Consider the following 14,525-nt stretch of genomic DNA (forward strand, 5'->3'; position numbering starts at 1 on the left):
TGCCCCATCACCATTGTCAACACCACGGATAAATCAGTGGAAATAAACACGCCACTCGTTACCGTAGAAGAGATAGAGGAAGATAACATGCACCAAGTGTATGTGGTTACCCCCGAGAGGGACGGCAAGAAAAAACTTCCACGGGGTGAGCAAATCTAACAACTATTACGTACACAGCATCTCAACCCGGAGGAACGACAGGCACTCAATAGGATATGCAACGATTACCAAGATACTTTTCATTTAAGCGGAGAACCCCTGACGTGCACCTCGACTGTGAAACACAAGATCTGCACGCGGGCCGACACCGCACCGGTCAACGTACGGCCTTATCGCCTCCCCGTTAAGCATAAGGAGGAAGTAAACAAACAGATAAACGAAATGCTAAAGAATGGCATTATCAGAACCAGCGCAAGTCAGTGGAACGCACCATTGTTAGTTGTGCCGAAAAAAGCCGACTCAACTGGGCAATCGAAACTCCAAATAGTCATTGACTTTCGGAAGTTAAATGATTTAACAATAGGCGACTCTTTTCCATTGCCAAATATTGACGAAATTTTGGACCAGCTAGGAAACGCCAAATATTTTACGACGCTCGACTTAGCGTCGGAGTATCACCAGATACCAATAGTTGAAAAAGATAACCCGAAGACAGCGTTCTCAACGCCATACGGACATTATGAGTATAATCGGATGCCATTCGGGCTTAAAAATGCGCCAGCAACATTCTAAAGACTGATGAATTCAGTGCTTACTGGAATACTTCGATGCCTCGTATATCTAGACGATATCGTAATATATGGCTCAAGTCTAAGGGACTACAACAAGCGTTTAGAAGAAATATTACAACGCCTACGGGAAGCCAACTTAAAATTACAATCTGACAAATGTGAATTCCTACGCAAAGAGGTAAATTACTTAGGCCATATAATTTCAAAAGACGGGATAGCACTCGATCCCGAAAAATTAAAGGCGATTAAAGAATTCCCGGAACCACGTAAGATCAAGGACGTTCAATCCTTTATTGGACTCGTCGGATATTATAGGAAATTTATTAGCGATTTTTCAAAAATCGCTAAACCCATGACTAAACTGACCAAAAAAGCGGAAAAATTTGTCTGGGCCGCCGAGCAACAGATTGCGTTCGAAACGTTAAAGGAAAAACTAACGACAACACTAGTGCTCCAGTATCCAGATTTCACGAAGGAATTTAACATAACCACGGACGCTTCTGACTTTGCCATCGAAGCGGTACTATCACAGGGACCGATAGGAAATGATCGTCCCATTGCTTACGCCAGCAGGGTATTAAACCGCGCGGAGTAAAATTACAGCACCACCGAAAAAGAGCTGCTAGCCATCGTATGGGCTGTGAAACACTTCCGACCGTATGTATACGGAACCAAATTTAAAATCGTTACTGACCATAAGTCTCTCATATGGCTATTCAGTGTTAACGACCCCGGATCACGATTAATTCGGTGGAGATTAAAATTAGAGGAGTATGATTACGAGATCATACATAAGGCCGGGCGAGCGAACGCAAACGCCGATGCCCTGAGCCGCAACGTGAAGCAGGAGGCTCACGTTACTGACAACACAGAAAAGGTCCTCATGCTTGAGGAGGACGATGCACTCGTACAACTGAATACGTCAATAGAAAATAACGAAAAGACGCGTGAATATACAGAAAAAGATAAAAAGCAAATATTATTGGAATACCACGATGCACCCACAGGAGGACATCAGGGTATCGAGAGAACAATACGAAGAATACGAATGAAGCATGACTGGCATGGGTTGACAGCCGACGTCGAAAGACATATAAAGAAATGCGAGCTCTGCCAGAGAAATAAACTCTCGAGAAGACATAAAACGCCACTCGTTTATCACAGATACACCGAGCCGACCGTTTGAAAAATGCGCTTTAAACATAGTAGGACTACCGACGATAACAAAAAACGACAATCGGTACCTACTGACATTCCAGGATCATCTCTCGAAATTTAGTAAAGTGTTGTACCCCTCGTTGCGAGTACGATTGGGGATCGCTGCCAGAGATCTCGCGAGGAAGATATTTGGTCACTTACACCGTTATTCATCTTGAACACTTTTATTATAGTATTCGTTTACAGTGAATAGATAGCGACCCCGCAAGGTAGAATGTCGTATGTTATCTTAGTTTGTCTACTTCGGATTGACCCGTTCCTCACTTTCTTTTGCCAGTTTATATATCCGATAATTCGGTAGTTGGATCGAAAGAAGGGAAGGATTGCGTGAGGGCGTAAATCGGTCAGTATTTCAAATTATTGCTTAGACAGCAAGTGCTGTCTAAGGAGCATTGCGCTAATTGTCGAGCGAATTGCGCGAAACCTCGCGTGATGCGCTCGATGCTGACTGCTGCAGTTGACCGACTTACGTCATCGTGCTACTGACACCTTTTTTATCGTTATGAGTGTGTCACTCATAACAAAAGCAATGCCGATCCTTAATTAAAAAGCTAATATGATAAGCAGGGAATTCGTGACAAAAATTGTCTTAGAGTATGGAATCCCGGAATATATCCTAACGGACCAAAAATTTTTTCGATTCCATGTGTACATCTCTTATAATTTTTGTTCGAAAATAGTGAAATGGCCAATGTACGCACGGCTATAACGGAAACACGAGCGCGGTGGGAAACAAAACGATCGTCGTTGCCTGTGATATTCACGTCGTCGCTCGCCGCAAGGCGAGAAGAGCGCATACAAAATTCATTACTATTCGCAACGCTGTTCGTAACTGTCAGCGATAGGAACTAAGGATGGTCGACGATAGGTTATAACTAAAAACACGTAGACTTTTAAACTGTACTACATAAATTGCAAAGTTAAAAAAATATTAAAAGTTGATTGAAAGCTTTCAGAGAATTATTTCATAGTATTTTCATTGATATACTTAAATTTTAAATCAATGAAGGCGGATAATTTGTTGAAAATCCACCACAGCTTATGCTCTCTCGTAATTTTGCAAACATATCAAAACTTGTATGTAAAATTAATATTTTTTATTATTCTCTTTATATTAGCAGGCCACTTTACAGCTTTCAGAAGATGCGCCATAATATTTTCAATGATAATCTAGAGTTTTAAATCAATAAAAAAGAATAATTCGTTAAAAGTCTACCGCTTCTGATTTTTTCTCGCAATTTTTCAATTTTACCGATTAAATATGTAAGGTTAATATTTTTGGCCACATATTTTATACTTGCAGACCATTTAACAGCTTCCAAAGAATATATCACATTAATTTCATTGATATACTTAAATTTTAAATAAATAAAAGCAAATAATTTGTAAACAATTAATTGTTTCCTATTCGTTTTGGAAATTTTGCACGTTGGAATAAATTCCACAAATTGTGAAGTCCAGCGTCCGTGAATATGTCTACTTTCATTTTATAAATATTACGTTTGGTGTACGTTTACGATTTGTGACAATACAATTGCCAATAATGTGTAAAAAGTTTTGGTATGGCAACATAATTCCTTTTTTTCTTATCAGGATTATCGTGTATGTAATATTTAATAACGAATATTTTAGTTTAATTTCTTGATGTGATTCATATGTATTTGGTTTTTACGGCTAGAAATGTAGTTAGTTTCTGTATCATGAACATAATTAAAGTACATTGTCATTTTATTGTAGTATATGGAAAGTTTAAATGATACTTTTTAAAGTGTATAATATAATACTTGAAAAAATTCATGACTAAATTTGAATAGCAATGTTAATCAGTGATTATTTATTAAGGGGGGAAACTCATGTAAACAGCTTATTTTTCAAGAATTTTTTTGGAAAAATGTAACGCGTAGATTGATTTGAAATTTAAGATACAATTTATGAACATTACAATGTAAAAAATATATTTTTTTCAAACTTTAATTTTTTATGACAACAGTGCAATGGCGGCTTGAAAATGGCATCTGGAAAATGCGCCGTGCCGCGTACAGGTCACAAAAATGATCTGAAATAAAAAACCAAAATAGGTTTTTTAATTTATGCAAAAACGCACAACATGTCGTTTTTATTTTATTAAAATTGGCAAATTTGCAAAAATCGCGAAGTTTTGAAATAAAAAAAGGTTTTCTTTTTTTAAACAATTGTTAATAACAACGTTTTAAATTAAAAAATAAAAAATTAGAGCACGACATACTGTGGCCAACTGTCTATAGAATATTTATACTAACCCGGGAAAAAAAGTATATATCTAATTATATATAATTTTGTATAATTTTGTAGATCTAATTATGTATGGATTTTGACCTGATCTAATTAGATCTAATTAGATCTACAAAGTTATACAAAATTATATATAATTAGATATATACATTTTTTTCCGGGTAGAAGGAAGAGTTTTTTCGGATTTAATAAATTTTCTTAAAAAAGATTCGTTACCGAAAATTTAGCCATGACAGCTAAGATGTGTCTTTAAGACGTAATAAAAAGCATATGTCCCGAAAGCTCACTACGATAGCATAGGCTGATCCGGTTTCTGTCACCGTGGGTAATCTGCTTATGTAATCCTTTAAAGTGTAAATTGCATTAGGAGAAAGGTGCCGCGTGCGTCGCCTAGCGACAATCCGCGAATTACATACTTTTTAAATTTATATAATATAAAATGTTAGGAATTTAATTACATTTACCATAATTGTGATTGCATTTATTATATAAAAAAGATTAATTATATAAAATTTTTTTTATATAAAAATGGATTATATATGTAAAAATGGAAATATGATATGGAATTTTAATTAATATTTTGATATAATTATACAGGGAGTCCCAGAGCATACTGGTCACTGTTCATAAAAAGGTAGATGGGATCGAGATGAACATAAAAGTTCAATATTGTTGTGGGTTTGGTCTGCTAATAATCGAGATATAAATTTTTTAAATTATGCGAATGAGAGCGCGCCTTGCGCGCCGAAGGAAGGGCTCGAGCCGCTCGAGCCATAGCACGGCCTACTGTTTCAAGCATTGGCTGCCGGCGGCGGCGGGGGAAAGAAGGAGAAGCGTGGCGTCATCGCCGTTCCCACGTCTCGCCGCACCGCACCTAAGCTCGCGTCGATGGCTGCTACGTACACTCGCGATTACATGACGAGATTATAAATTATTAATAAAAATAGGACAAATTTAAATCGCAATAAACTTTTGTAAATAAGAAAGTCGAAAGAGAGAAAGCAATGGAAACGTATGGAACCTGCAAATAATATAATATTTGCCGCATTAAATTCTCTCATCGTTTTTTATGGAATATTAAATTAACGAAGATTTGTCACGATTGATTCTTTATCATTCTCCTTTCGTAACCACCTTATTAGAAAATTACGAAATGCACGAAATACTATCCCTAATATGCACTCTTTGTAAAATAACACGATAAAAAAATATTCACGTTTGATCTAACGACTTCAGGATAAATTATTCGATGCAACTTCTATGGTAATTATAGGTAATTAGAGATCAATGTTATGTCAAGTATCGTTAGTATGGTTAACTAGAAATGATTTTCTCTTGTATATGATAGAGAACTTCGAATTTCTTCTATCGTTAATACATTATAAAATCACTGAAAATCTGTCGTAATTAATAATGCAATTAAAGGTAGAAGAAACTGTAAGTTTTCTATGGTTATAAAAGAAAATCCTTCGTTGTGTTAACAATACATGATATTGAACATTAATTTTTAAGCATAATTATCGTAGCATTGCGCCTAAGCTATAGTGAAATCGTTACATCAAGAGAGAATATTTTTCTGTGTTATTACAAAGAGTGTAACATACTATGGATAAGTATTTCGCGCATTTTAGTATGACACCTCTCTCTCCCTCTCTCCCTCTCTCTCTCTCTCTCTCTCTCTCTCTCTCTCTCTCTCTCTCTCTCTCTCTTTCTCTCTCTCTCTCTTTCCCTCTCAAGCACTACGTAGTACACAAATATAATAAATATTACCACGTTTAACAACATCTTTAGTTTGTACTATTCTACTTTCATTATGTGTAATTTGAATAAAATAAAATTTTAACAATTATCATTTCTTTATATTTTTAGTGTTACACACGATCGAAAAAAAAATTATCAAAAATTATCACTAAAACTGCGCTAAATAATCAGCACGATACTTTCTTTCTGAGTGTCGTATCGTGTTTAATGTTAAAAATGTTAAAAAATAGTAATATTGTTAAACAAATTTTATGACATTTAATGAAACTCTAATAATATTGATTGGAACTGTTGTTGAAAATGACGTTTATCGTGTTTCAGTAAATACTTTAGAGGGAAAGATATTCCTGCTAAATTACAAAGTATAAAAGTACAAAGTTCAATTTTACATACGAATCAAGAGTAAATAAAAAATTCAATAATCAATAAAAGAATTCAGAGTTTCTTCTACCTTTAATTGCATTATTAATTACGACAGATTTTCAGTGACTTATAATGTATTAACGATAGAAGAAATTCGAAGTTCTCTATCATATACAAGAGAAAATCATTTCTAGTTAACCATACTAACGATACTTGACATAACATTGATCTCTAATTACCTATAATTACCATAGAAGTTGCATCGAATAATTTATCCTGAAGTCGTTAGATCAAACGTGAATATTTTTTTATCGTGTTATTTTACAAAGAGTGCATATTAGGGATAGTATTTCGTGCATTTCGTAATTTTCTAATAAGGTGGTTACGAAAGGAGAATGATAAAGAATCAATCGTGACAAATCTTCGTTAATTTAATATTCCATAAAAAACGATGAGAGAATTTAATGCGGCAAATATTATATTATTTGCAGGTTCCATACGTTTCCATTGCTTTCTCTCTTTCGACTTTCTTATTTACAAAAGTTTATTGCGATTTAAATTTGTCCTATTTTTATTAATAATTTATAATCTCGTCATGTAATCGCGAGTGTACGTAGCAGCCATCGACGCGAGCTTAGGTGCGGTGCGGCGAGACGTGGGAACGGCGATGACGCCACGCTTCTCCTTCTTTCCCCCGCCGCCGCCGGCAGCCAATGCTTGAAACAGTAGGCCGTGCTATGGCTCGAGCGGCTCGAGCCCTTCCTTCGGCGCGCAAGGCGCGCTCTCATTCGCATAATTTAAAAAATTTATATCTCGATTATTAGCAGACCAAACCCACAACAATATTGAACTTTTATGTTCATCTCGATCCCATCTACCTTTTTATGAACAGTGACCAGTATGCTCTGGGACTCCCTGTATACATCTCATATACATGATTCGAATATACATTATGATATATAATGTGTATATCCATTAAGAAGATGCTAAAGCCGTCTTACTGACATTCTGTTCAATGTAAAAATAATATTGATTATTAATAAAATGTTAATGCATTACCAATATTGTAGTATCCATAATGACACCAATATTAGCTACTAAATAATTTTATATATACTGCCAATATTGCAGTGATCATGATGACACTTATATTGGTTAGTGAATAAGTCAAAATATATTACCAATATTGCAATACACATGATAACACCTATAAGTAATTATTTAGAATAACGGACCATCACCTGATATCAATGACCTTGACATATATTATCAAGGTCATCATTCTAAGTAATGTTAGAAAGATTTTACTCGACGCTCGTTATTTGTTAAAAAGTTATAAACAAAAAAGATTTAAAAATGTACTATTGTTTTCTGATTAATGTGGAATAAAATTTATCTTCCCAGGGATGCACACACACACACACACACACACACACACACACACACACACACACACATGCGCGCGCGCGCGCGCGCTTGGGGACAACAATATTGGCAATGCATTTGAGTTATTTACTAACCGATATGGTGTCACCATGTGTACTGCAATATTGGTAATATATTTTGACTGATTCACTAACCAACATTGGTGCTTCCACGGAGACAGCAATATTGGCAGTCCACTCACTAGCCAATATTGCTGTCTCCGTGGAAGCACCAATGTTGGTTAGTGAATCAGTCAAAATATATTACCAATATTGCAGTACACATGGTGACACCATATCGGTTAGTAAATAACTCAAATGCATTGCCAATATTGTTGTCCCCAAGCGCGCGCGCGCGCGCGCGCATGTGTGTGTGTGTGTGTGTGTGTGTGTGTGTGTGTGTGCATCCCTGGGAAGATAAATTTTATTCCACATTAATCAGAAAACAATAGTACATTTTTAAATCTTTTTTGTTTATAACTTTTTAACAAATAACGAGCGTCGAGTAAAATCTTTCTAACATTACTTAGAATGATGACCTTGATAATATATGTCAAGGTCATTGACATCAGGTGATGGTCCGTTATTCTAAATAATTACTTAAAATAATCTTAAAGTTTCAGAAAAATTAGCTTTATTTTTATTTAAAAATAAATTCAAAATTCACCTTTTTTAAATGTTATAAACAAGATTTTCTCATTAATATAAATTTTTAGTAATTAAATAAACATCAAAGAGATATATGTTTATTCAAACAAAATCTATAAATTCAGTTTTGAAATAAAAAAATTCTGTTCTTATCGATTTTGATCAATTTAATGATCTAATCAGCAAACGTCGAATATAACACATGTATATGTATTATAAGACATTTTTCTTTTTTTTCTTTTCGGGGTCTTGTCAAAACCGTAATTTTTACTGTATTTTGTGGTTTGCGCTTTTATAGTTACACAGATAAATATATAGAATCTTTAATGCCGGTTCTTAGTCTTAGTTTGTTATTGCTTTCCAAAAGTTGTCTAATAATTGAATAAAAATAAAATGTTTTGGATCAGATTAGATTTGAATTCGAGTCTTTGATACAAAAAGCAAACACGATTCACTGCATCATGATCACTATGCATCTATGTTATATTCGGATTTTACTGAAAAATATAATACATCCATAGTCATTGCTACTTAATCATTGTATATTTTGATTGTTTACAGCTATTTTTACACAAAAGTTTTTTAGATAAATGCAGAAATTTAATTAAAAAACAATAATATATTGTTAAATATTAAAATAAAATATATATCCAAGCAAGGGAAAGTTTCAAGACTAGAATAAAAATTAATTTTTTTACTTAAAGTTTCTAGTTTGAGTAGAACTTGTTGTTGATTATTTTTATCTCTATATAAAAATAATACTTATGTAAATATAATATGTCATATTACAAACCTGGTGTTCCAGTGCTAGGTGCCTCAAGCGGATCTAATGCGTCGATATCGAAGCTAACGTGTAGAGATCTCGAATTATGAGGATCTATCTTATTAAGTGCCATATGCATCACATCGTGAATACCTAAAAACATATTATCATTATGAATGCATTAAATATTTTATGGAATTAATAACGCACAACTATTGTACATTCGAACCATAACGTTCTATATCTTCCATGCCATAAGCGGTAATACCAAATTTTTCAATCACTAATCTTTCATAGCGATCTATGGATCTCAAACCAATATAAGCTACGTTTCTGATAGATAATCTATAAAAAATAACATATTTTGATTAAATTTATTTCTCATTTATATAAAAATTTAAGGAATATTCTAGTCTAGAGTGCAAAAAATCTATCTTTAGGAATTAAAAAAAAACTGCTGCGCATATTCTACGTTTTTACACATCTACTTTACACAATTACATATTTTTTAAATTTTTTCATATTGTTTTACAAATTTTATAAATGTATAGCTAAATATTTAATAGTTTTTATGTAAAAAAAGTAAAACTTGTGTGAACTTGGCACCCAACTTTCATAAAAAAATTTTTTTTAATACGCATTTGATTATGCTCGGTTTGTACCCGTTTGTACCACTTTTTGTTTTGTTTGTACCTCAAAGGGGTAAAAGTTATAGGGGTTTAAAAAATCATCAGCACCCCACTTTGAAATACAGTAATCTACCAAGTGTCATTCGATTAAGCATCGTTTATATCCGTTTGTACTACCTAAGGAGGTGATTGTACCAAATTTTCAAAATAGGGGTTAGTGCTAACTTCGCCAATTTTAAAGATATTTCAAATCTAAAAGCGAGTGCTGTTTCGGAATTGTTTGTACCCGTTTGTTAACTCTTTATTTTTATTTAACTCTTTGATTGTACATATTTTAAGTTATACACTACTAAAAAAAAAAAAATAGAGAAAACTTTTCGAATACTGAAAATTTATTTTCAAATCGATGAAATTCAGCCAAAAATTATCGCAGAAATAAAATAAAAAAACTTTTTAAGCTTGAATATTCTTTTTTCAAATGCTTTTTGGCGATTTCAATTATCCTTTTTTTTATCGACATGGCACAATAATAAATCTTGATCCATTGAAATAAAAATTTTTAATGCGATTTTGCTGCGCTGTATTGGGCGTGAAAAAATCATAAAGAATTGCTGTTATTTATATCTTGTAGCAAAATTTTTTCACTTTATTTTGAGTGGTCGTTTATTGCTGTGCGATGTTTTCTGACCGAGTTATTGAGATTTTAAGAGAAAAATGGTCATTTTGACTTTCACCACTTATTATTCGTGAATAAATCAACGTATAGTACTCTGCAAAAAATGATAAAAAGCTGAAACTTAACACTGTTACATCCTTATGGAATTTTGAATTGGGTCGGGTGTTAGAAGGATATTTATGGAGTGAAAGTAAGGGGCGAAAGAACGTAACGTGACACAACTTCCCAAAGGCACACGCTCGAAAAGGAAAAGCGCCTTAGGGGCAAACGCACTAGTTATGACCGGGAAATATAGGTCAGCGTGCCAATAGGCCCGTTATAACTCTGCATTTTCCAGTTGTGCGCTTGTAGGTCTGTAAGTTTAGAGTCAACAAACTTAATTGCTATAACTCGGGATCAGACCCGATGCAGTCTTTGTTCGGAGATGAGGGAAGGTTATTGAAATTTAAATGAATAATGAAGTTTTTACGTAAAATTAACAAAAGTATTTATTCTAATAACAAAATAAAAAAAATATAAATATAAATAAGCGGTGAAGTCGTGATTTGATAATTTTGTAATAACGGTGAAATAATCGAATTTAAAACGCATAGTGAGTATGTATATAATTGTACAGATATTATACATATATATAATATATACATATTACATATAATAATGTATATACAGAATATACATACATACAATGTACATATTATATACATATGTATATACTATGAATCTTCTATGTACATTAACCCGGTTTCATTTGCACATACATTTCACATTCAGTGTATATACATTACATTAAGAAAGTATATACCTGGAATATGTAATATACATAAATGTATGTACAATGTATGTACTGAGTATATGTATATATATAATATATACATATTACATATAATAATGTATATACAAAATATACATACATACAATATACATATTATATACATATGTATATACTATGGATCTTTTATGTACATTAACCCGATTTCATTTGCACATACATTTCACATCCAATGTATATAAATTACACGAAGAAGTATATACCTGGAATATGTAATATACATAAATGTATGTACAATGTATGTACTGAGTATATTTTTATGTTTTGTGGGAGTGTTCTTAGCCAGAATAAATTCTCGGAAACTTTGGGAAAAAAACGGTTTTTTTCGGATTTTTTTCTTTACCATATTTTTCCATTTTTTTTCTTTTAAGATGATTTTATTTTTATTTTTTTCTACGTATTATTTTAAGATTTATATTTAATAGGTTATTTTACATTTAAGAACTCTAATAAGTAAATAATTAATGAATAACCCGAATTGAAATTTAACCCTACGTTAAACTTTCAACTCTAAAACATAGTAGGAGCTAAAGATATAAAAACAGGTTCAATTACAGTAATACAATTTGCTACTACTTTGACCCTTATAATATCTGAAATTTCCCATTTCACTGTTTTTAGCGTCAAAATAGGTTGATTTGTATAGCAGTTAAAGTAGCAAAATAAGTTTTAGTCTAAACCTCTTCTAAACCTTTACCTGCTACCTATTTCTTGTAATTATACAGAAATTCTGAAAAGGTTTGAAATTTATGAAAAATTATAAAAAATTATATTGAAAATTCTGAAAAGTATTTTAATAAAAAATTTTTTTCAGAATTTTTTGTATAACTTTTCATAATTATTATAAATTTCAAAATTTTTAGAACTTCTATATAATTCTTTTTATTTTTTGGCTATACTTCCGAGAGCGACATACCTCCGATTTTTTTGAAACTGTGTATTCTTACGTATTTTGGCACGTCGATTACGATATGATAGTGAAAATTGGCACAAATTTAATTTTCATGGCGAAAATCATAAAAATCACGGTTTTTTTCATTTATTTTCGTAAATAATGGAAATTTAAAAAAATACTTTAAATAAAAGTTGTAGATCTCAGTAAAGTACACATTTTATGATCTATTGACTTTTTCCATAAAAACAATAGTTTTTGAGAACAATGACGTTAAATGTTCAAAACATCATAAAACTCATTTAACACAATTCGAGTTTTATTAGTTAATTTTGTTAGTAACCCTCAATCCCTCCTTATGAGTCGTTTTCGTCCTGCTTAAAACTACTATTGTTAATTTCTCGTACAACCGTGATGCTAGCGCCATTAAAGTTATACTAAAAAAAACTTTGGGGGGGAAGGGTTTTCAGTGCAAAAGGCCAGCCCGGTCCATTTGTTCTACTCCAAACGCCAGCCAGACAAAATTCAAATAGGACGTTTTCGACCCATAGGAAGAGATTACGTAAATAAAAATGACTTTTCTGAAAAAAATTTTTTTTTGTAAATTAAGTATTTTGGAACACGTACATGCATTTTAGAACATAATTATGTATATATTTTAAGTTGAACATCTACAATGGAAATTAGAAATCCAGAATATTTTGAGCAGATCAATAAAATTCAGTTTTCGGCAAATATTGGGAAGATTGGACATTAACTAATAACTAATTAACTAATTTTTATACGCTAAAATTGGATATCTGCTTTTATTATACGCGCGCGCGTGTGTGTGTATGTGTGTGTGTGTGTGTGTGTGTGTGTGTGTGTGTGTGTGTGGCTACAACGAAGAAGTGTCGATTGATTTGTGTTGGATGAGTTATATAAAGTTTTGAACATTTAACGCCGTTTTTCTTAAAAACTATTGTCTTTATGCAAAAATTATTAAAACGTAAAATGTGTATTTCGATGAGATCTACAACTTTTATCTGAAGTATTTTTTGAAATTTTTATTATTTACGGAAATAAATAGAAAAAACCGTAATTTTTATGGTTTTTTAAACGATTTTCGCCATGAAAATTAAATTGGGGCCAATTTTGACTATCATATTCGTAATCAGCGCACCAAAATACGTTAGAGTTCACAGTTTCAAAAAAATTGGAGTTATGTCTTTTTCGGAAGTTTATCCAAAAAGATAATTGAATTCGCCAAAATCTATTTGAAAGTAGAGAGTTCAAGTTTTAAAATGCTTTTCAGCAAATAAAAATGCGATGATTTTTCGCGATGTTATACTTATTTGAAATTATGCTAATTTCGACACAAATTTTCATATGCACTAATTTTGTTGACCAATATATTAAATAAGTTAATGGGTTAGCCGTGCGAGGATGTCCATGTCAAAATACATTTTACCGCTTTCGATATAAAAGAAGAAAATTATTCATATCAAAAGAAGCGTTAATTAAAAGATCAACGTCGTAAAATTGTAACAAAGACTTTAACTGAAAAAAAATGGATGCTGTATAACATTTCGCAGACAGGCTAAACTTTTAAATGATTTCGGTGACATTGAACCTTCTTATGTAACAATGACACTATTTTCTTATGTAAAATTTCCTGAACTTTCACTATTCGTCGTCAGAATTTCTCAAAAATGCAATCTGGATAAGTTATGATAATTTCTTTGCAAAAAAGCTGATTTTTTTACTGAAATTTTCTTTTTCAATCAATATTTACACATAAAAAATGAATGAACATATCTCTGAGAAGTGAAAATCATGCGTCCATAGACCATAAACCTGAATTGAAATGTACATGTGAGTATTTTAATTCAAGATGGCGACATCCAATATAGCGGTGAAAAGAGGGAAGGTCTAAGTATGAAATTTTTGAATTTCTCCGTATGTAAATATTTCTTTCAACGACTTTATCATCCAAATTGTTTTTTAGTGGTTTTTTGGGTCGCTGATCTCGATTCTGTTATCAGACATCTCAAATTTAAAATGGCTCCGTTATGGCGGTCAAAAATTTTTGAAGTCATATTTACTGAAATTTACTATATGGGGGTTTTTGGGTTGTCGATTACGAATTTGGCATAATATTCGAACTCAAGGTAGCAGACGCAACATGACGGTCGAAAATGTTTGAAGTCAATCATACATATTTAGTGAGAATCACTATATAGGATTTTTGGGGTCGCTGATTACGAATCTGGCATCAAAATACTCGAACTCAAGATAGCGGATCGAATATGACGGTTAAAAATATTTAAAGTCAATCAAA

General features: G+C 32.4%; 1 protein-coding gene across 3 annotated transcripts in view; it reads right to left on the reverse strand.

Annotated features, from left to right (window-relative positions):
• LOC105839025 (arginase, hepatic) overlaps positions 1–14,525 on the reverse strand; it is a 92,344-nt gene that overhangs the window by 54,038 nt on the left and 23,781 nt on the right. Inside the window, exons 5-8 of one of the 3 annotated variants that reach the window (XM_036286938.1) lie at positions 9,409–9,524; positions 9,210–9,332; positions 4,437–4,564; positions 3,931–4,005 (exon numbers count right to left, since the gene is read on the reverse strand). In XM_036286938.1, the coding sequence (XP_036142831.1) occupies positions 4,470–4,564; positions 9,210–9,332; positions 9,409–9,524 (334 nt within the window). In that variant the 3' untranslated portion in view covers positions 3,931–4,005; positions 4,437–4,469. Of the gene's footprint in view, positions 1–3,614; positions 4,006–4,436; positions 4,565–9,209; positions 9,333–9,408; positions 9,525–14,525 lie in introns of those variants that run through there. The other 2 variants (XM_036286939.1, XM_012685016.3) reach the window with 2 other exon arrangements.

This window comes from Monomorium pharaonis, chromosome 5 (assembly GCF_013373865.1).
Source record: "Monomorium pharaonis isolate MP-MQ-018 chromosome 5, ASM1337386v2, whole genome shotgun sequence".
NCBI lineage: Eukaryota > Metazoa > Arthropoda > Insecta > Hymenoptera > Formicidae > Monomorium > Monomorium pharaonis.